Source organism: Lichenostomus cassidix, chromosome 11 (genome assembly GCF_008360975.1).
Source record: "Lichenostomus cassidix isolate B80296 chromosome 11, HeHo_3.0, whole genome shotgun sequence".
In the NCBI taxonomy this organism is placed as follows: Eukaryota; Metazoa; Chordata; class Aves; order Passeriformes; family Meliphagidae; genus Lichenostomus; species Lichenostomus cassidix.
Window position 1 is genome coordinate 4550095 of NC_139492.1, and position 23727 is coordinate 4573821.

A 23727-nucleotide genomic window follows, 5' to 3' on the forward strand; every position below is an offset into this window, starting at 1 on the left:
TTAATTGTTATACCTTGTTATTTGTTCCATTTAATGAAAGTATTAATTAAACAAAAACCCAAAAACAAAACCCAAAAAAACAACAACAACAAACCAAACCACTCTATCAAGGTCCATTTGCAGCATCTGTGAGGTAATTAATTATATGTGTGCATACCTGTGGCCTGGTTCTCTTGCTCAATTATATATTTTCCTTATAATGGAGATACCTATCTTTACTATTTTTTATTTGCAGTCACTCAATCTAGATTTGTGTTAAGCCCTTATAATAACTCCATGACTTTTGCTGGGCTAAGTTATGATTTAAATTGGTGCAAAGGAAGAATCAAACCTTTGTGGCCATTGAGATTTCATTCATAGCAAAGGGTGTCAGAAACAAACCAAATGACACTCATTACCACGTGCCATGTTACCACATCAAAACAACCCTATGAGCCTTGCAGCCACTTGGCAAAGCACATCTGCATTTCCCCTTGCTTCTGTCAGCCTGGGAATGATAGAGTGTGTTACCATATTCAGGGTAAATGTTTCATCAGAGTGGTATTGCAACCACTAAAAACATTCTTGAACAAATTTGTGATTAGCTGTATGGTTTTATTCCTATTGTTTCTGCAGCAGGATACTGGGATTGGCAAAAGCTGATTTACATCACTGTTTTTCTCCTCAGGTTAACTACAAACTTAATGCTATTCAAATCCTGTACAGTGCTGACCAAGGGAATACGACACATTTAATTTAAAAAATCATACCCAAGACAAGTTCTTATAATTTATTTTCTGCATTATTTCTACATGAACCTAAATGACACATTTATTTTCTTAGACTACAGGTTGTTTTTATGATGAGTGTTTCCCTATCCTGTCATCCCTACCACTAAGAATTAGCTCCTCAGAAGTCAAGTAACTCCTGTATCCAAACCCATGATCATCCACAAATATAACCTATGAGTACTACAGAAGAAATTCTGGAGACAAACTCTTAGAAGGAAATCTATAACAATGGTTAGACTTTTGAGTCATTGCCACCTTGTAATTCTAGAAATGTATTTGTGGACATTTGTTAAATCCAAACTTTTTCAGATTAAAAGAATTTCAGATTAAAAGAAACAATCCCAGAGCTGGTGTCTTTTGCCAATATCAAAAGTTGGTCTTTCCTTCCAGTACTGGTTCCATATTACTTACAAAAATGGAATTAAATTTCTTCTTTAGAAGATAAAGTTCTATTAAACACTAGTGGTAATATGCCTTGAAAACACTAGAAGTGACTATTTCTGCAGACACACCTTATTGAAGTGTTTATTTCCATTTTATGGAACATGTAAACCTTTGAATGCCCAAAACTGCATATTTTAACTAGATCTGACCACAGTGGTTTTTTTTTTTTTTTTTTTGGCATTACAAGTAGCCTGTACATTCTTTATCCCAACAAAGTGCAAAGGCTTAAGCAGAGAAACAGAAGTCTGGTTCTTACAGAGCAGACAGGAACTGTGGATGATGTTAGTTCAGTTCCTGCTCTGCCATAAACACCTTAGGTAATCACAAACAGGTCTCCAAAACCCCCATTCTCATGTGGTGGGGAGGTAATAGATGGCAACAATTTAATTCTGTTTCCTACCTGTGAAACACTGTGAGCAGCAGAGACAATGTGAGAATGCTTGTGGAAAAGTGAGAGGTACCTGAGTTGTGTGGTGATACAGACAGACCAGATGAACACCCAAAATGGATGGATGTGCACCTGGTTTTCTCCATCAGTAAAGATGCCTCCAACAGCAAAGATATCTACAATGAGAAAATACAATTCAAAGCAAAAAAGCTCTCACGTAAAGAAAACTCAAGTTAGGAATACTCTCAGGGGTGTAAGATGCCATTTCTGTAACACAACCAGTCACACTGTACTGGGCACTTGGACTTTATGTTGAAATGTGCTTTTTAATTGTGACTGACTGAGAGTTGTGCACTTTTATCAGGAAGCCTCTGGTACAGGCAATGATAAACACGTGAGAACATGGATGCTCCTAAGCAGACATAAAGCAAATGCTTCCTTATGGCAATAACAGCTTCTAGTCTCAGCTACTGTGGGGTTCAGCTGAGGCCTAAATTAGATCTTTCACTTTTTCCAAAAACTATTTGTTGCACATGGGTGTCTGAGTGCTGCTAGAAATACACTGCCCTCATTTAGATACATACTGCTATTAACAGAGACTAGTAGCCATATCAAATACTACAATTCTTCTTATCTTTTACACAATGTAATCATCTAATTACATGAAATGCTATGGCAGATATTTTGCCCAAGGAAAACTGATTTAAATACAAAGTGCTTAAGATTGAAGGAAAACTGATTTAAATACAAAGTGCTTCAGACTGAATGTCACTAAAGTATAATTGAATGCTACATATAACTGTAATCTATTTCTATAAAGTCACTTGGTTTTGTCAACATAAAAGTGAACAGTACACTATGCAATTTTTAGAAAAGCTGGGGGCTTTTAGGTTTTGGATAAGAAAAATGTAGCACCTCGACATAATACTTTGGTCATGGTAGAGTTTAGGAAATAAGCACCAAGAGAATACATTGCCATGAGTTACTGGTATCATGGTAGATAGTTTAACATGAGGTTTTCTGGCAGGAGACAACTTTCATTGCCAGCTGCAGTCTTGCAACAACCCATGGAAGTTACATGACCTGCAGACGTGTGTGACTCATGCCATGCGTCACTCTATGAATACAGTGCTTCATTTGCTCAGAAAGCTTTATTCTACTCTAATAAAACATTTCTTGGAACCTTTGTCTCCTATTCCCTGCTCCACAAGCTGTATCCAACATTAGCACTTCATACTGATAGTAGTAATATACCAGTTGTGCACACAGTAATTTGTAATAAAGTCATTTATATCTCTTATAAGAGATTATCTCTAGATATTGAAGAGGTTATAATTAGTCATTTCTTATCATAACAGAAGGCTGTTCCTGAAGAATATTATCCCACATTCAGTAGAAGGTTATCTCAGTCTGTGCAGTACAACAAATAGATTTTACTCAGACTCAGTTTTCACATCTTGTGCTGGTATAAACATTCCGTGCAGGTCCAGATGCATTTCTACATCTACTGTGGCTCGTCCCAGCTCTGTGAATGTTTTAGCATCCAAGACAAGTAGGAAGGGTGGTTCCTTTGGCTCAGTCTTCACAACACAGGTCAGAACAACGCCTGTGACATACAAATGAAGAATTGTAAACATTAGAAAAAATTTCACCAAGCAGAAAAGATAATCCCATCTCACAGCGGAAGCATCAACCCAGATTTCTTGACTAAGAACATTGAAACTTTTAAGATTTAATACAAAACTCATGTAACCCCAGCTTTCAAAATGTGGTCATCGTTTTACCATCATCCTCTTCTTTTGCATCAGGGCTGGGAACAAAAACGGGCTCGGATGGCCAGCAGTGATCCTCTTCCCAGGTGAGCATTTCCTTTGTCTGGACATTAAATTTTGCGATCTAAATAGTTGTGAAAAGAAAACAAAAATGTCAGTGACCCTGACAGTGGCTTTTTCCAAAGATACAACATAAACAGACTGCTGGCAGGGGGGACTAATCCTAAGAGTTGAGGCAGGTATCATCACAAGAAAAAAACGCCTGGAAAATGTTACATTTTGGAGTCACATGATGTGTCTGCATAATCACACAATGTTCTTTACATTTCATTTCATTAGATTACAATTGCACCTTTCATCTATGGGCTTTTAGTAGTTCACAAATGCTAACAGATCAGAAGAGATCGTTCACTATAAGTAATGGTCCTCACTGTAGAGATTCCAAGACACAGAATATTGAAGTGATTTGTGCCAATTCACTGAGATTCTGTAGTAAAGCAGGAAACAGGAAATCCTGTGAATTATTTTCCTTTTATTGCTACTTCCATATTTTTCAAGGTCTTCTATTGTGCAGTAGGGCACATATGCCAGAACAAAGGCTGTTCCTAGTGAGGTGTAAAGATGAAACCAGTGGAGCAGACATTGGTGTTTACTGAAGGAACAAAGTGTGGATTTTCATCCCATTGAGTGGCCAAACCAATCTCCTGAGGGGATGCCTGGCATTTTGAGTTCAATTCCATTAAGGCTTTTCCTCTACCCACAGAGATGCAGTTCTATTATTTTCCATTGAGATCTTTAGCCAAAAAATAGTTTTACACAAAAGTGAAACTATTCAAGCTACTGGAGGAAGAATGTGAAAGAATTCTCTCTTCTAGCCAAGATGACAGCACTTTCACTGACAGACTTTACCTAAGGATTAGGTGGTTTTGTTTGCATTCATTAAACTGCAACTCATGTGAGAAAAGATCCTCCTACCAGCATTTTTTATTGTATTTAAGTTAAGCAGAGATTATCTACACCGTGAATCACAAACTTGCAGATTTGTTTGAGTTATTGTCAAATGTGCTGCAATAAATTTTCTTGCATCATGCAGAAATCCAGCTTTGTTTTGTAATCTGTTGTGGTAATTATATACAAGGACCAACGGTGACCTCAATTTGTGCTGCCAGAACGAGAATTGTAAAGAGTGACTTTGTCTGTATAATACTCATACCTTCAAATATAAATTCTTTTCCTTTTAATCTGTTTGTACTCTAGGTTGTCTCCTGAAAAGCTGACATCATGCACATGTAAACAATGCATTTGCTACCCTATAATAGAGAACTCGCCGGCAAAATATAAAGCTTTCCTCAAAATTAGATATTGTTTTAATACTTAAAATTTATTAGGCAGTGTTGCAATATCTCATTTTTTTTAGTTAGGTTTCCTAAAAGGAAAAAATATTAAAAATGTACATCTGTCTAGTACTACTTTTTCCTACTCTCTCCTTTGTAGTCCTTGGCACATCACAGAAGGTTCAGCCCAATTTTTGTGGGAATATAAAACTAGAGAAAGAAGCCTGAGTTTATTAATACTTTATGAGTGAAATGGTACAACATAAGCTTATCCTTATGAGAATTTGGGCATTTCATGTTTCTTTGCACGTGAATGATCCACCAAAGAGAAAACACTGATTTTATAAATGTTAATTATACCTTTGTAGGAACTGGACTCCACTGGACTGATGTTGCATAGACATACTTGTATTTTTTGCAATTATAGTCATAGTTGATGCGAGGCAGTTCAATCCCTGCGGAAAGTGAAGATCAAGATTTAGGAACAAGAGAAGAAAAATAACTCAAAAGTACATCTATATAGACACACCAATCTTTAGGGAGTTTTGTCCTGTGAAAAACCTTCACACTCCTTAATAAAGGTGTTGCATAGGTTTTGTATGTCTGAATTTAAGAAGCTGAAGATGGGTATTAACATAGGTCAGCCAGGGGTTGTTAATTCTAAAAGCAGCAGCTTTTCTTTCTTAGGGATTCATTAGACTAGAATTTATCAGGTTTTTTTGTTTTGTTTTGGTTGGGTTTTTTTGGTGAGTTTTTTTTTTTTTTTGTTTGTTTGTTTTTTCTTTCTTTATAATACATGACACAAACAACTGGGATAGAATTGGAGGCTACCGTTCTAAGAAATTACTTTCACCTTAGGTAAATACATATTTACATATTCCTGTTATAAGGTTAAAAATCCGCTTTCAAAGGCAATCTTTATAAAATGCAGCTAAACCTGAAGTACTTTTTATAACAGACTTATTTAACTAAAATTACTCCTGCAACAGGTAGATTTGCAAGTCATATTAATAGTTGTGAGATCATACTTGGATTCCTGTATTAATACAAAACTGATGTAACATCAGACATTTAAAGGATGTGTCTCACCTTCACATAGTATTTCAGGTTGGCAGTAGATGTTCCCATCTTTGTCCTTTACAGCAGTTGCAGGAGAGGGAATTTTGACTAAGTTAGAACCCACTGCAGCATCCTGAAAGAGACAAATGCTGAAAATGTTATGGATCTCTAAAAATGTGCTTCTAATTTGATTTTTCATCAGATTTTATATAATTATTAGTGATTTGGGGATTAAACAGATCAGCTTCAAGAAGATCCTTCTCATGGCACTTTAGATTCTGAGGTTTTCATTCGAAATCTTGTTGTACTCGGAATATTTTAATATAACATAGAATAACTATTTTGAATCACATTGAGTCCTTAGAAGGGTTTAGATACACATGGCTATGGCCTAGAAGTACAATAAATTTGTGAATTTAATAAATGAAGATGGGTTTCAAGAAATGAGGTATCAAATTTCCACTAAAAGTCACCAAGACTAGGTTTTTACACCTGCTAAAAATCAAGTGCAAACATAGGTGTTTAATATGCTGCTGCTGAATTCTTAAGATTGCAGAACAGCTGGTGTGATCCAACACACCTTTTGTCATTGCTGCAGAGCCGTTTTTGAGACAAGAACAGAGCAGCAAGATTCTAAGATGTAGCAAGAAAAATTAATATCCATTCCAAAGGCATCAGGCAGAAACTTGCCCAAGTTGCTGGGCAGTATAAAATCTTCCCTGCAAACAGTGATGTAAAATGATGTTTTAAATTAAACTGAAAGATAAAATCTTTTCTCCTCCTGGTATAAATCACACTTAAATGAAATCTTGTAATAGAACCATTAATAGAACCATTGCAACCGTTGGGAGCGTACATGTATTGCATGTGGGCTTCCAGTAAAGTGGAAGGAACAGATTGTGCAAAACCTCATGCATGCCCTTGCTGTTAACAGCCAAATTGATATATCTGCTTTTATGATGGAATTTAACAAATAACCTCATTGGTAAGAAAATTCCAGGTTCTCCATAGCTCTGTTCTTCATAGTGGATGGGGTCCAAGCCTGGATCCACATAACCATGTCCAGCTGCCCATTGCCATTTCTCACAGTACATACACAAAACAAACCTCCTGCACACTTTGGGTGTCACAGAATCAGAAATTTGAATGTAAGGGCTGGCAATTTATAATTCACCTATTATTCACATTGATGTATTTTAAATTACTGATCAAAGAACAGGTTAAAAAGCCATTTCCTTTCTACCTTGTCATGCTGCAGAGGAACAACATATCGTTTGCAGGTTGGTATGGCAGTAGGCTCGGTGTTCTTTTCAAAGTCTTTATTCAGGTTTTTTAAATAAAACATATCATATAAGCTGTTGTCTGTATAGCTAATAATTTCAAAAATGATGTGGCCATCCTCTTCATAAGCATTTACATGGTGAAAAAACACCATAGCATCAGTATAAAACTTGGTGGACACTTCTTTTTTAGTCTTCTTGTCTATGAAGTGAAACCAAGTCTGAAAGAAAGAAAACATTATTTAAAATCATTCAGAATCAGCAAATAGTAATAAATAAATAAATAAATAAAGTTATTTCATTTTCTAATGGTAACCATCAACATTCTAATAATCTATTGCAGCATTTTAAGAACTCAGGGCTTGCTTCTATGAGACAAGGGGTTCCAACCCAAAGACCAAAAAACACAGCAGTAAAATGAGTGTGGAACAGCTGTAAGCTCATTTTACTGTTGCAAATTACTATTTAGGCTAGGCTGAGGATTGGGGTTTTCCAAAAAAAACCTAGAAAATCCACTGCTCTCTATTTAATTGAAATAAATCTGCCTCAGCAGACCTTCAGCCCCAGACATTTATTTAAGAAATTTCTGTATACAGGAGACAGTATGCAACAACATACAGCTTCAAAAAAAAACAGTGCAAATGAAGGTTTGAAAAAAAAAAAGGGTGACTGCTGAAATAAATGAACCAGATGAAAACCAGAACAGCATGGAAGAGGTCACTGGCCTGCCTGACTCCATTGCTCAGCAGTAGGAAAAATACCTTATCATCCTTATTATAGGCAAGGCAGGAAGCCCAGCTCACACCTCGGATGTAAGCAGTTGCCATTTTGACAATATCCAGTCTGAAGGGCTGCTCTACAAAGATAATGTAATTCTCTGTGATTCCAAAGCTGTGGTAGTAGCTGGGGTGGAGCAGAGAGCGAGAAGGGACGGAGCAAACCACTTCCATGTGCTTGAAACAAGATTTCTTCTTTTCTTGTTCTGAAGATGAATGATAAAAATTAAAATTATATTTCTAAGAAATTCCATTCCAAAACTTGTGCTTGGATTTCTCCCATGCAAGGAAGAACTGGTTCCTCTCAGTTTTATTTGCATTTTCCTGTTAAGAAAATGGTTTGTTTATTCCTGTATAATTAACATAGAAGTTTGCATGCAAGAAGCAATGCAGTGAAATTACAATGCTGGATCCATTCAGGCAGAGCCCCCTCATCTTGGGATTTAGATTCCACTGGTTCCTGTCTTCAGAAGTTCCAGCATGGAGAAGAAATATGTTTAATTAAATCAGCAGATTTAAAAAGGGGTTCAAATGCCCCCGTGCTTTTTAACTTCCAAGGAGATGTTCCCAAATTTGAGCCCCAGCTAGAAATTGCAAACTCATCTTTCAGCTGTGAAAGGCCTCTTGACTGTTCAACAAGGGACAGGCAACAAAATAGCAGCTGATTTTAAACAACAACACACCCCAAAAAATATCTTGAAGGAAAAAGAGCAAGTGATTTGCTCTGTGAACAACGGACAGTGTTTCTGCAAGGGCCAGTGTAGGCCAGGTTAGAGAGGAATTAACTCTATATTAGGTTTTCTTTGGCATCATGCTTCCCTATAATCAGAGTATCAGCATTTTAAGAGAATTTTCATTTACAAAGAAATTAAAATTTACAACTTCAAATTATATGTACTGCCCTATAGCGAAATTATTTTAGAACCTTCATCTAAAAGTAAGGCTCTTCCTACTGAAATACCCTGTTGACACAGTACTCAAGATGAGCCTTTGTAACAGCACATGCCCAGACAGGCTAAGCAGCAAACATGAAGTTCACAATAAGTTGAAATTAAGAAAATGAACACCATTGGTTGCTAGAAAAGCTGTATCTCCACCCTTGCCATTTGAAGAAAAGAAATTGCTAGTAAGTTTCTAGAAAACACCAATAAGGGATGTATCTTACCTGGTACAGAGGAAGGAATCTTAAATAAAACGTATTTTGTCTTCCCTTTATCAACTATTGAAGTGCCCATGTTGAGAATATTTCCAGCACTGTCATAGTGTGGGTGAGAAGTTGTCACATTTACAGCTACATATTTGTTGTAGTCAATCTGGAAAATCATACAATAAGAGATTTGAGAGATGTGTAAGAGAATTAAAATTGATTTCAGCTAACACCACAAATCCACCAGCCTTTTTAGCACTGGCAGCCTTATATTGGCCTCCCATTTGCAAATGGCTTTGAAATTTAATTAAACCAAATGACTTGTGTAGGTATTAAAATCATTTCCTAATTCAAGGCCAAAACAAGTTACAGAATCTGAATTAGTCACCTCTCCCTTGCAGCCATGTAACATCAGGGGAGAATTGGCTAAAGAAGTTACTTTGCAAATGCCCATTTCACCCTGAAAGCAGTTTAATTAACAGGGCTGAGTCTGGCCATCTGCTGGAGCAAAAAGATTTCTATTTTACCTAACGTTTGGAAGTTGTACTCAAACTGTAGTGCAGGCTAGAAAAAAAAAAGGTATATATTTCAATATCTCAAGTTCTCATTTTAATAATTAAGTAATGTCTTACATAAGGTCCTTGAAAAGTAGTCATATAACTGACCTACTGAAATTTTAATTATGTAAATAATTTTATAACAACAGATACATAATAATGGCAATCACCCAAAATAATCATGTAACTGTGGTATTATTCCTGCAATCTTCCTAGATTATGTACAAGTGAAATTACTCAAAGCCCAGCTTTTCCCAAACTAAACAGGATTTAAATTTGAACTCAGGAGTTCTTCAAAGATCTGGTATCTTCACTATTTCACTTTACCATGATTTCAAAAGTAAGGCAACAGTAGAGAAAAAGTATTTTGTGTCCTGAACATGTTAAAGGATCCTTATGAGTCAGTCTGAAATGTATTAATTAGCAGACAAGGAACCAGAATGACAGATGGTTTGTACCTTCTCCAATGTCTCCAGAGTCTGGGGATTAATTTTCCTGATGAAGTTAGTCTCGCTGGTAGCATAAAAATCCTCCCCAGCTTTCATAATGTTGATCAGGCAGTTGTCTGTGAACTCAGGAATGGTGTGAGACAAATAGGAGAATGCCCTGTGCAGAGGGAAATTTCCAGAGGGTTGGTTAGAGCTGCAGAAGCCAGAGCTGGTTTCCCCCTCATGGAGCACAAGTGACCCAGTAGTGCCACAGACCTGGGGCTGCCTGTCCCTGCTGTGCCTGCTCCTGGCAGCTCCCTGAAAGGGTGGGAAAGCAGAGGAGATGGACTTCTCCAATGACCTTGGCCTGGCTGAGGGTTAAGGACGTGCAAGCAACTGTTTTTCCATGCAAAAATGGGCATCCAGACCCATTCCCACTGTCATTTGTAGGACATGGTCTGGTTTGATTTATCAGGATGGGTTACTCACACACTCTGCTGTGCCTGTCTTGGGAAAATTTGGCCTAGCAGTTCCTACCTAGAAGCTGGTAGGTTTTTCAGTGTATGCCTTCATAAAATAGATGGATTCATATACTCCATATATATAATATATTCCATATATATAATGGAATATTTTTGATCCCAGTGTTATTTTGTATCACAATTATGATTTCAAAGAACATTGAACTTTACATATGGGCTTGCCAGTTTTCTTTATCAGTTTATATGATTTTATCATAGTCACTGGAAGCCAAGTCAAAGTTGCTATATCACTTTTGAACTTAAAATGCCAGAGTTACTCTATTGCTTTTGGAAGAGGGCAGAAAATCTTATCTCAGGGGAACAACTTACAACATCTCAGCTCTTCTGCAATAACTGTCTGTGTATGTACTTACCAAATATCAGGTTCAAGGTCACTAGAGGTAGTTCAGCCAGGAAAGAGAGAAGGGTGACCTACTTGCACTTGTTTGGGAATCCCTACAGCCAATTTTGCAAGACCAAGGATAATGTGATGGCCTACACCTCACTCTCTGTAAAATCATCTTTAATCAAAAAACCCTTCTGTTTTCTTTCTAGTTATTGATGCTTCTCTGCATTAATTCCTTCCCCATCTCTTAATCTTTATCTTTCTTGCTGCTTCTCCCCTTAGAGAGTATCAAAACATTTCTTGTAACACTTGAGAAAGAAAATGTTTGGTTTTTATATAATCTGTTTGTGTAGTGAATAAAACAGCCAATCTTGGTGATGAAATTAATTTAAAATATTTGCCTCAGACTAACCCATAGGCAGTACATATCTCTCGGCATTTTCAATATTTAGAAACTGTAAATTTACAAATCAAATGTTGTATTTGTACACAGGTGCCAAGGATAAACAGAAAGACATCTGCGCTGAAGAGAGAAGCAGATAGAAGAATCTTGTTGGGAAAAGCCTTGCTTACTTGGCAAATATGTTTTTGCATGGATCTGGATAAGCCATAGTCCCAAACTCAGACACCACGATTCTGTTTGCTTCTACATTGCAGTTGTATGTGTCACTTCGGAGATATTTACTTCTGTAATAAACTTCACCTGGGGAAGAACAAACAGGTTTCAATCACATTTTCTACTTAGTCCCTCAAAAAATCAGCACAGGTAGAGCCAGATTTTCTCAAGCAGTTGCTCTTTAGCCAACAATAGTTTGGAATTACTCCAACAATGTCCCTAACTCCCTGTTTTAAAGGCTTTATGGCTGCTGTTATTGGTAACAATTTGTCAAGATTCCCTGACCTCCACTACTAACACTGGGGGACTTTTGAGGGGAAAGGAGGGATTTGGATAAACTGTTCCAGTAAAATAAAAGAAAGTGTGCAAAAATTATTAATTATACAATCCATTTATGGGTGGTGATAAATCTCCTGTATTGGCAAAATTTAGTAACAGATTGCTTGAAGGAATCAATGTCTGTCCTAACAATTTAATGAACCACTATATTTGAACTAACTGAGCTCTGCTTGCTTTTAACTGGAAGAAAAAAATTGTTTAGGATAGAGGAACTGCCTGCTTTTCCTCCATAAGGATGACAAGCAGGAGGAGGGACTGTAGGGGTGTCAAATATACCAAGTGAGGTTTGACATGTGAAGTGACACAGTGGCCCAGTTTCTCTCCTGCCAGCTCTTATAGCTGCAGCCAAATCCCAAAAGGGAAATGCTAGTCTTCCCTGAAACTGGGCTGTTCATCCACAGCAGGACAGCCTCTGGGTACTACAGTACTTGTGGCTGATCCACTTGAAACCAGAGAGGTTTTCTTGCCCCGGGGGAAGACAAAGTTTGCCCTGCAGTGACCTGCAGTGACCTGCAGTGACCTGCCCAGAGCTGGGTCTGTGCCCTCCTGGGGTGACAACAGCTCTGAACTTTGGCACTCCAGCAGAAAGGACAATGTGTCATCTCTCTGCAAACAGTCTGCACAGACTCTCCAGCTGCTGCCCTGGAGAGTGAGGTGTGGGGGGTGTGGAGACTTTCCCTGCAGCAGTTCCCCCTTCACACACACACCACTCTGCAGACAAAACCCAAAACAATCCAACCCAAACCAGAGTTAGCAACAGAAGGCACCAAAATGTGGATTGTTGAGCTCCTTTCGATCCAGTGTGCAACAACTTACCATTTTTAAATGTAAAGCTGTGCAGCAGAGCCAGGCCATCAAACCAGTGGTTGTACTTGCTGTCCCCTACCGTGTGCATCCCTGGGCCATTTCGGAGGAGTATCCCTTGCAACCAAGTGGGCAACTGACCTAGAAACAGAAAGGAATTGCCAGTATCCATTCATTTAGGCAAGGGGAATGTTCCAGGACAGTTTTTCTAAAGGCACAGGCTTCATATAGCCAGATTATTGGTGTGTCAAGATTTGCAGTACCATATAATTATACTGGAGTTTGGGTGAACTAAAATTTCCCCTACTCAAAAATGTGGCACTAGTGGCATTCTGCATGACTATTGCTATCTGAGATTACTATAAGAAAATGAGATTGCTGGAATGTAATTTGTTAATTATCAGGAAGTAAATAAAGTTGGACCTTTCCTTCCTGCATTCATATTTTATAGTGATACATTTAAACCCTTTTACTTGTGCCAGAAAAACTAGAGCTTATCAGAAATAAACATATTTTATTGGTTATATGACTTGCATTGGCTTTCAGTACATCAGCTTAGACTTCAGGATAAATTAATTCAATTAAAAATTTAATTAATTAGATTACAGAGCATAATGTAGTGTCATTTGGGGAGTGCTTTTGTAACACTAGTCATAATGTAGTGTTTTGTACACAAATAAAGTATAGGCATACTGAAAATATGTAAGTGTTATTGAGATTTGAATCATAAATGTTCCTCATCAAATCCCTGTAAGAAATGCATTACCTACCCTTGACTCACAGAAAAATAACAATTAAAGAATATAATTAGGGTTAAAGAGATGAACAAACATATATCAGATTTTAAATAAAAAGCTTTATTGCTTCTTTGTGTGTATGACTCCTGAGGGAACATTTAAGATCACATACTGCTTCTCCACACAATTCCTGCATTGGATATTGCCTCTGCATTAAAAGCTCTTCAAAACCTATATTTCTCCTTATCATTTAGTTTGTGACCCCACATTGATTATGTTGACACACTTTCTTGCTAAACTTCTTTACAACAGCTGGAAATGTCCTCCTATGAACCTTAAAAATTGAATCATCCCAACCACCCCTGCTAGGAAGGTCCACTAGACTGGGTTGCTCAAAATCCCATCCAACCTGGCCCTGAACACTTCCAGGGATGGGGCACCCATCATTAGGGCATAACTCCATTAGTGTTTCAGTTCTGGAATACACGAGGAACATAAAAAAATTTTGACACAATGGATGAACTTTCATCAGCATCATCAGCATCATTATTACTATTATCATTATCATTATCATTGTTATTGTTGTTATTTTCTAGAAGAGCCTGGAAAACCAAACCTTACTTCCCTTTTTAATATAAGAAATTCCAAAGCAATACCTATAGAAATTTTTTTGTATATGATAATTTTGGCAGAAAAGATTAAAAGGGAAAAAGGTCTTCTTTTTAAAGCACTGTGGACTTAATGCAGCTTCTGAAATTTCTGGTGCAATTCAATGTAATTTCTGTGCGAAAAACAAGGTGCAAAGGGTCATCTAGTGAACTTTTCAGAGAATTCATCTTAGTGGGAATTAAGCATTTCTGTAAATCACACTGGGTACCAAATCAGCATCTAAAAGTGCTTATATAGCTTTAAAAATATGGACCTTATTATTTTCTGTAAGGTGAGGACACATTAGTGACATGAAATCCCCAAATATTTGGAAATTTATTTACTATTGTAACAACTGAGTCTCAGAAAAATCACAAGGCTGTAGGAGAGCATATGTTAAATTGCAGCTGATGAAGTATGATGGATATTTGCATTGTACATATTGTGTAACAAGGAGCCAAAACACTGGCAGAGCTCAGGAGTACCAATATATTTGGAGGGGTCATTGTTCTTTTTTGTTTTCTTTAGCAATGAAGGAGTATTTTGAATGTATACCTTTATTTTCTGAAATATGCAGTCTTTGTTCAAATAAACTGTTACATAATACAGATCAGGTCTCATAAGTTGTTTGTTTGCAAACGACTTTAAATGTTTCGACAATAAGTTGTTATTTTGGAAAAAAAATAATTGAAAGATGTAAACCCATAAAGGCATAAAATAATTCAAAGGCATTATAACAAAGCACTTTGCCTGACTTGACACAAACTCTTTTCCAATTCAGCCACCAAACTGAACAGCAACAAAGCCCTGCAAGTTTTAATTGTCATCACTTTAAGTTTTGTACTTGAGAAGTGTCATTAGATTCCTACCATTTCTTGGACTACATATCACAAATAACACAGCCAAGATTTACTAAATAGGGGTCCCAGCAACAAACCTCTCCTGTAGCTGTGGGAAAAACCTCTCCTATAATGTAAAAGAAATATAATAAAAATAACAGGTTTGTCCAACGTCCATCCCTCGAGAGGCACTTTAAACTGTCTCGCTGAAGGATACTCCACAGTTTCTCCTGGATTAACTTCTAAACCCTCTTTTTAAACGCTGCCCTGTGGCATCCAGTACTGGTGCTTTGCTGCTTAGCAGTGCTCCTGGTGAAGAGTCCCGATTTTACAGAGCATCCCCAGGAGCCCCGGAGGAGTGGAGGGCAGGGAAGGGTTACAGGCAGGAGAAACCGAAAGTCTGAGCAGAGCCATGGGGGAGGGGGTGTCCTGAGATCTGTCCCTCACCACAACTTCAGTGAGTCCTGTTCAAACAGACTTTCGAAAAGTACACAGAAATGCTCACGGAGGGAGAGAAATCCCCCAGCAGGGTCACAAACATTATCTGAGACCAGTCCTTTAAACAAAATTCCCTTGCGCCTCTCTCTCAGTTTCCCTTTCCAGCGCTGCCTTGGATAAACAAGAGTCGCAGTTTTTATAGATTGCAAAAAACCAAAATAGCGGCAGATTTCCCTTCACTTACCATGCACCTCAGCTTTTATGGGCTCTGGGTGTTCTTCCTTATTCCTGCCAAATAGCGTATCCATCTTTGCTGGACTTCCCGGTGCCTGCTCTGTGCCCAGCCGCTCCTGCAGGCGCGGCGTTCCCTGTCTGCGCTCAGAACGGCTCTTTCCTGTTACATATAAAGATAAGGTCAAAGTGCAGCGTGAGCTGCTGGCCGCTGGCTTATAGATTGACAATTTATAATAGCTGATCTTTAATCCCTAGCACATACACTCTAATTCTCGCCCGTTCGTGTTAAAGTTAACTCTTTCTCTGGTTGCAAGGGGGAAGTAAGAGAACCTCGGGCTCAGCTGTTTTTGGCTTGTGAAGCTGGCAGAGGCAGGCAGGCACACCCAGCAGACAGCTGCAGTGGCTGAAACATCGCCTGCGGCTCTCCAGGTGAATGTTAGACACTGCGAGGGATGCTTGTCCCGTGGGGCTGCTAGGGAGAGAAGAAGAATAGAAATATGGGCTCTCCGTTCTGGATTTGGCACTTTGGGAGTGACAAACACTTCAGAGCAGGGGATCGTCCTTGTCTTTGCATTCTGTGATTTTAAACTGGGCTGTTCTGTAAATGGACAAATTATCATCACTGAATAGTCATGTTCTTTATATAATAGTCATATTTCTTTATATGCAAGCTGTTCCAGAGTCAACTGAGTGGCACATCTTTGAAATAAGTATCTTTTCACTCTAACATATTCTCCCATATGTGACCTGAATCCACCTATGAAAGTATGGCAGGATTCATTAAAACTAAGGCAGATTTTTAACTTTATGCTTTTGTTTCTAGATAAGGTTCTTAACTGAGTTCAATGTTGTTAATTTTAAAATCCTCTGGAAAGAGAATTATTTCAATATAAAGCATGTGATTGCAGAACAAATCATAGGCTCCATTGACCATGAAGGATAAAGAAATTCTTTGCACAATTATATATTATGCAATTTCATATGGGGTTACCCTAAAATCCGATTTTTTCAGCTGAATCACCATTGTTCCCAAAATGTTTAACATCACTTCTTAAGGCTGACTGGTCTCTTAGAACTATAACAGTTATTTTATTCAAAACACAATTTGTGCTACAGTCTCTTCTGATACGTTTATTATACATTGTTCCTTTCCTCCAAACCTACTGTCTGATGGCTGATCTTCACTCCAGGGGACCATCAGGACAGAGTGCCTTGGTCTCCTATTGGAAAGCACTGACAGAAGCAGATGATAATGAAATTAAAAGCTAGATTAAAAGAGAAAATATAATTTTTTGAATTTTTGAATTTCTTTGAATTAGAAATATTAATAAAAAGTGGGATTGAGGCAGAAGGCTGTAAGAGATGAAGGGTTTCAAAATCTACATATATATATATATATATATATATACACAGATACATACACATGAAAACACAAATACACTGAATATATTCATGTGTGTACTTGCATATATGTGAATGTGTGTGTGTTGAGATGTTGATTTACTTTATACACAAAGCCAAGTAAGGGACATTACAGCAATGTTAGGGACTGAAAAGGATCTGGCAAAAACCCAAAGCTGCCCAACTCTACTTTAAGTAAGCCCCGGGGACTTTTTCTCTCTCCACAATGGTCTGTTCTGCTTTAATATGTTCATTTCAGGGAATCCTCATCCATTTATGAGTGCAGCTCTTACTGCTGCAGTTTTAATTATCTGACCTGTGAGATGTCTAATCTGTAGTGGTATTAAGATTTCCATAGAGCAATCAGGCAATAAAAAGATTAATTCAAAGCTCTTTTGGCTTCTCCACCTCGAGTGTTCATGCAGTTTAAGGTTCAGCCAAGATGAGATAATTGGAAACCTTGTTAAAGTTGTCTGAAAGGAAGAACAAGGAGCTGCAGAAATCCAAGAGCTTCCGAAATCAATTTAAATATGTTTGGTTGCTAATTTTAGGTGTCTGTGACTTAAAGTTTTGTCTCATATATTGTACAACTTAAATAAAGAAGCTTTGTGAAGTTAATTTTTCCTGCTTGACAGTAAAAAATACTTAATTTACCAGCAAAACACCTTTTTTGTTGTTTCCATCACACTAATGACAAATAAGCAGTTTAGTAAAGTATGTGGAGATTAATTTTCTTGCCAACTGTGTGATTTCCCCCCTTTTTACATTGAAATGGCAAAATATCAAAGCATTGATTTACAATTATAATGTGTAATTATCAGCAGCAGAGGATGTGGATTAGGTGACTTTTCTAATGTTACCATTTCACAATGTTTCACCTTGCTGCAAACCCCTTCAAATATATATCTTGCCCCAACCAAATCTCACATTTCTCTCCACAGTTTCCTCTCTCTATTCACCCCTCATGACAATGTTTTTCAAGTCATCAGCTCCCCACCATGTGCAGATTTGCTTCCCTGTATTTCTGCTCTAAAGAACTGTGGCAAAGGCCTCAAGTGGTTTCCTCTTGGGCTCTTTCTCACTTTCACTTCCCTCCAGTCTCTGCATGCCTTGAGCTTCTCTCCCAACTTTAAAAGGGCCATGAAGACATCTTGGGAGGCTAGGGGTTACATTTGGGGTGTGATCTCTGTGGTTAATCAAAACAAAACCTTCCAAGGCAGCAGAGCTGGTTAAATACATTTCTAGTACAACAAGAGTGTCATTGCCGTGTGTCTACCTTTGTACTTTTGGTTCACTTAACAAGAAACAAGTTATTGCCTTATAAATCACAGACAGACCAATGTAATTCCTTATCTCTATAGTACTTAATTTAATCTCAAACTCTTGCTGATAGAATTTGGTTTCTAATTAAAGCCCATTAACAAAGGTCAAATTGACTTGACATATGACTCTAAGCTGTGCTAGGAATTTTCAGCTATCAACAGTTATCAATTATTGCCAAATAAAACTCCAATAGTAAAACTGATATGAACTTAGGGGTTGTTCTTGCTGAAATCACACTGATTGCTATCTCACTTGCTAGAAACACAAGTTCTTATCATTGTTAAATACTCTTTTATTGGCATGATCTCATTTCACAAAACTGCCATCAGACTATTTAGAAGCACGTCTCTTGCACTGTCAAGATATAATTGCAAACCCTAATTACTAATGTAGTTTGTTCAAATTTAAATAGCAATAATTTTCTTATATTATTCTGATCACATTTTATTTGGGTCAAAGCAGTTTTGATCATATACAGTTTTGTTCATTATTTGGACAAAAATAATTATTTTTGTGAGATTTTAATTTTCTTGATAAGATTTTACTTTTGGGGAGGGGGAGTTTTTTCTGAGATTTCACAATTTCTTTGATAAACAAAAGTATTATTTTCTCTTTTACAGTCATAGTTTTAATTCACATCACAAGAAATACTGAATTGTTCATTAAATAAAAATATAATGTAATTTAATTTTAAAATTCTTCAAGTGCTGAGGCATGGAACTGCTGGCCTACCCATACTGGTATCAAACAGACTGAACCTGCCCAGTGATCATAATGCCCAAATATTTAAACACCAGACATTAAAATAAATAAACAACCATAATAACCAAATAAACTTCCTCAGTGTAAGACTTCTATAACCTTATCTGCACCTTTCAACATCCCAATTTACATATTTTAATATGCAAAACTATACAGTTCAGTCATGTGTTTTCGAGTGGGCAGAATGATAATGTAAAGGTTGGCATCACTTCTATGACTGAAGGTGTAGAAATGGGGTCACAGATGTGTACAGTGACAGAAGTTAATGTTGCTGCACTCTATCCTTCCTTGTAGCCTACTGTACATCTTTGAGGGAACATAAAACCACAAAAGAGCTGCTTTCTGGTTTTAGTAAATGGCAGCTGAGTGTAGAGGGTTTAGTGCAAAAACAGTGTTTCTGAACAGAGAGGCTGCTGGGCCTTCAGTCTTCTCATTATGGGGGTTGTGAAGCTGATTTCTTTTGTAAGGTGTTGGATATCTACTCATAAGAGACATTATCAATGAAAACAACTTGTAATAGAGATTTTTTTTCTCTCTCTTTCCATGGCCTGTAAGCTCTGAAATAGCTCATAAGAAGCAGAAGACAAATATGTAACCAAATAAAATAGAAAAAACAAGAGATGGAAACTGAAACACCCTAGAATTCTGGCCAGTTTTACATTCATGGAAGTCTGGAGAGACTGCAGAGACACCAGAGGCCTTGTGATAGCTGTAAATTCAGATCAAAGCAATTTATTTTACCTCTGTGTCTACTGGGCAGAGTTCAGTCCATTTGTATCTACCAGTTAATGTTTGACCCAAAGAGGGCACCTTTAATGTTTTGAACAGTCCTCTAATTAAGATATTAAGGCAATCACAGATCTAAATTGTGCCACTTAGTCAAACATGATCTCAAGAACTCATGAGGTGTCATCAGGTTCTTGAGACAGTTTTGCTCCTTTCTGTTTGAACTTGGGGCTCAATTTGGCCATCAATAACTCCAGCTCAATAAATGTTCTCATGGGGCACACAGGGGAACCAGCAGGGAAAGGCAGGGATTGACACATCAACTGTATGGCAGTGAGGAAAGTCCAGCTATGAACCTAAAGGCAAGTCCAGACACTTCCAAAGGGACAGTTCCTATGAGAAGATCCTCAGGGACTTATCCAGGTGACATTTGTGCCAGAAGGCAACCATACATATCCTATAAACAGAAATTATGTTCAACCCAACAGCTCCTGAACGTAATCCTACTTATCTTTATCCTGACCCCATAATGCCAGGCATGAACGTCTAATTTAATTACTGCACCCTGTACAGATAAGAATTGTTTTCCCTGTTTTTATAAACAAGATAACATCGTTATTGCAACTTGGCAGGGATCACTGGTAAGTTCAGTGTGTTGCCTCATGGAAAATTAGACAGTGGAAGCAAAAACAAGACCAAACCCTTTTCAGTCAGCAATAACTGGGTCTCACCATCAGGACAAGCAGCACAGAAGAGCAGCAAGGAAGGAAGTGTGATTGTGATCCACCTTCTCAAACTAATTGGCAAGTGGGCATTTTTAAAGCCAGCTGAAGAGCTGGAAGGGGTAGGTGTAGAGTCTGCTCAGGACTCAGTACTTCCTACCTATCAGGGTACAAATGTTCTTCACACTGCAGAAGTTTACATGATACAGTAAAATGGACTAATCATCTTGTCTCAAGTTAATGATACCTGAAAATAATCTCTTTTTCTACCTGAAAGTCAAAGTAATAGAAATCAGTTTTCCATTTTAATGTTTATTTAATTAATAGAACACAGAGCTGTTTATATTCCTGATAAAAATCTGCATATTACATTTAGTAATATTCAGGAATGTAAAGATGGTAATATCCTCCAATAGAGAGTAAATTTACTTGCTCTTCCTCAAGGCAAATGAACAACAGCCAAAATGAACAGGGGTGTGATTTATTTCTTCTCTTTGGCAGCTCTTCACTTCCTTAATTCTTCAAATCTAGCACTTTCTGGTCTCTATTATGGATTGTCAAACTATTCTGCAGTGCTGCAGTTTGAATCACAGGACGTTCTCAGGCTGTCATGATGCAGCTGTGATCTGCACTGGGGTACAGATCAGGATCACTCCAAAGTCAATGACTTCTGGCATAAGAAAACTCCTTTTAAAAAAAGTCTTTCTGCGTAGGAAGAATGCAAAAGACATTTCCCACAAGAAGGTAAATTCAAGTACCACTGTTTACCTGACACCAAGTGAGTTCTCACTTATGAGTGAAAAGGGTTTTTGGAAGTTTCTCTCTTCCTGAAGACCCTAGTTGCTAATTTTGATGCGTTAAAAGAGGTATTTGCCTTTCATGTAAATGCTTTTCTCATTCTTGTGGTAAACAGAATAAACTGACAGAATGCTTTCCTGGCACTAAAGTAGATGAAGTCAACAAACTGCCAAAGAGGGAAATTGTCTTTCTTCCACTCTCCATCTGCTGCAGGCAACTGAAGAGTTACTTATAGCAACCGTAGATTAGGAAAAAAATGCACATTGCCATAGAAATTGCCAACAGTAGACTCACTTGGAGAGCTTGGCTTTATTTGTAGACATTTCCAAACATTATTTGTTCTTTTTCAGGGCCTGTTTCAAAATCCTTCAAAGCCAGAGACAAGACTTCCACTAATTTCAATGGCTTTGGAGCAGATTCACAGGGGAGAGCCTGTGGCACCCCCAGCCCTGGCATTTTTAGCAGTGTGTTCATGTAGTCAGATCTCCAGCAGCAGAGGAAGAACTGGATGATGCTACAGAAAACATTCATCACAAAAGTGAGTCAAAGGCTCTGACTGGAAATGTCTGTATCACCAAAGCAGTGCATTTCAGCACAGTCTCCTCCATCACACCTCTGCTTTCAGGAACAGGCTGGATTTCTCGTATCTAGAAGGACAAAGTGGCTGCCAGCTGCTGCAAAGCCTGGCAAGTCAGCAGGGGCCAAGAAGAAGCAGGGAGACTGGAGAAAGCATCATGCAAATATACAGTGGCCAACTAACTGAACAGCAGCTGCCCTCAGCTCTGACTGCTGCAACATCTTGAATATAAAACAGTTGGATTGGGCGTTCCCAAACTGCAGGCGGTGAAGTTTTGTATGAGGCCTGAAAGGGACCTCTAACTCACAGACATCCCCAACAGAACCAGCTGATAATCATAGTTACATGGTCTCTTCCAGGAAGGGGATGAGTGTCTGGGCTAATCAGCCAATTAGAATATGGATTGGCCTTCTCCAGAGCTGGGAAATCCAGTCTGAATATTCACATCTCAGCTGCTCCATAAGCTCTCCCTATTAATCAGTCTGAAATTCACATGGGATCTGCTCCAAGAGTTCCATAGCTGAAGTCTTGATTTACAGGTGTGGTGAGAAGGAAGACACCCTGCATAGTGCATTTTCCTCTCCTTTCCTCTCATGCACCACAATTTTCTGACCCATTAAACACTTTCCTATTAACTTTATCTTGATAACCCTGATCACAGTCCTGGTTTTTCCAGCTGAGCAAGATGACTATAAACTAAAGGTCCAGAAAGGTCTTAGCTGTTAACTGGATGTGCATGTATTTGACTTTGGCAGAAGGCTTTGGAGCTGGAGCTGGGCTGGCACACTGCAGTGATGGGCACTGCCTTCAGCCCAGCAGTGCAATGCAGGAGGCATTTCTGCAGTGCAGGAATCCATCAGGCACTGCTGATTCCTCTGTGCTGTGGTCACTGGCTCACTGATCCATGTCTAAATATAAGTGCATGTTCTTTCAGTTTCAGGTTGTGGTGGTATAAATTAATAATAATGGTATCTAACTCAATGGGGTTAATGCCAAGGACAGGAGGATCATGATAGCTAAAGATCCTTACTTGTACTGTGCTTCTATTAAGCTGGTGGCTTTGTAAACCTGATGGATATCTTTTATAAGGAAGTTGAAATGCATTTAGAGATTTCAGCTCCTAAATATTGCTGGGCTTGCTTCCCAAAGTCCATCAGCAGCCTTTGGAATGTGCACATAGGGCTCCCAAGTAGTTGTGATGATTAAGGCAATATTTTCATCTTTCCTAAATCATTGTTTTAACTTATGGCCTTTTCTTCTGCCTCCAGGCAGGTATAAATACTGTAGCTCTAAATTGTTGAGCAGCTTATCTTTTGAGGGATGATGGGAGTATTTCACTTGGGGTGTGGAATTCTAAGCAGACACAACAGTTCAAAATGAAGCTTACTTGGAAGAGCTGAGATGAATCTGCACATGCATAAACAGGTGGGCAGGATGAATATGATACAATAATTATAGACATTGCATTAGCATCCAAAAGAAGCACCTCCAACTATAATTATTAAAAATAAAGCAATCCAGACCAAATAAATATATCTAGAGAAGCAGTGTGTTTGCCCATCTCATAAGTCCTTGTGTTTCTCATTTTTCTGATTCTCCTCTCATTCTCACTATTGTATCTCTTTGCTGTTGTAAAAACCTCCAACTTTAATGTTCATACAATGATACCTTTGATGTAGGAGCTTTATCTCACTTTTTCACGTGTCCACCAGCAGCATATATCAACTTTATCTTCTCTGCTCATGAGGGAAGCAATGATTTAATGTCTTCTCTTCAAACTGATCTCCCATGGGATGTGACATTAATACAATAGAGCTCACAAGGGCCAGTGCAGTGGCTTAGCATCAGCACAACACCCCTTAGACGTAATCACAATTATATAAGTTCTATTCTGTTCCATGCTCCATCACTGCTGTTGTGGCAAGCAGCAAAGAGGAAGGA

The 23727-nt window shown here is 38.1% G+C and overlaps 1 protein-coding gene across 1 annotated transcript; it reads right to left on the reverse strand.

Annotated features, from left to right (window-relative positions):
• Window positions 1-755: 755 nt before the first annotated feature.
• On the reverse strand, window positions 756-15645 carry BCO1 (beta-carotene oxygenase 1). Its single transcript, XM_085071482.1, has 11 exons — window positions 15488-15645; window positions 12594-12722; window positions 11396-11525; window positions 9986-10133; window positions 8989-9136; window positions 7809-8029; window positions 7011-7268; window positions 5798-5900; window positions 5069-5163; window positions 3387-3498; window positions 756-3208 (listed from the first exon to the last, which is right to left on the reverse strand). Exons 1-11 carry the CDS (start codon window positions 15549-15551, stop codon window positions 3036-3038), a joined length of 1581 nt encoding a protein of 526 aa, XP_084927608.1. The 5' UTR covers window positions 15552-15645; the 3' UTR covers window positions 756-3035.
• Between the last annotated feature and the right edge of the window lie 8082 nt (window positions 15646-23727).

Bases quoted from the DNA above. Each gene is read 5' to 3' on its own strand.
- BCO1 (XM_085071482.1), bottom strand. From the start codon at position 15,551: ATGGATACGCTATTTGGCAGGAATAAGGAAGAACACCCAGAGCCCATA. The intron at 11,526-12,593 runs GTAAGTTGTTGC...GTTCTTCCCCAG, and splicing joins CAGCTTTACATTTAAAAATG to GTGAAGTTTATTACAGAAGT. The intron at 5,901-7,010 runs GTAGAAAGGAAA...TGTCTCTTTCAG, and splicing joins TTCCTCTGCAGCATGACAAG to GATGCTGCAGTGGGTTCTAA.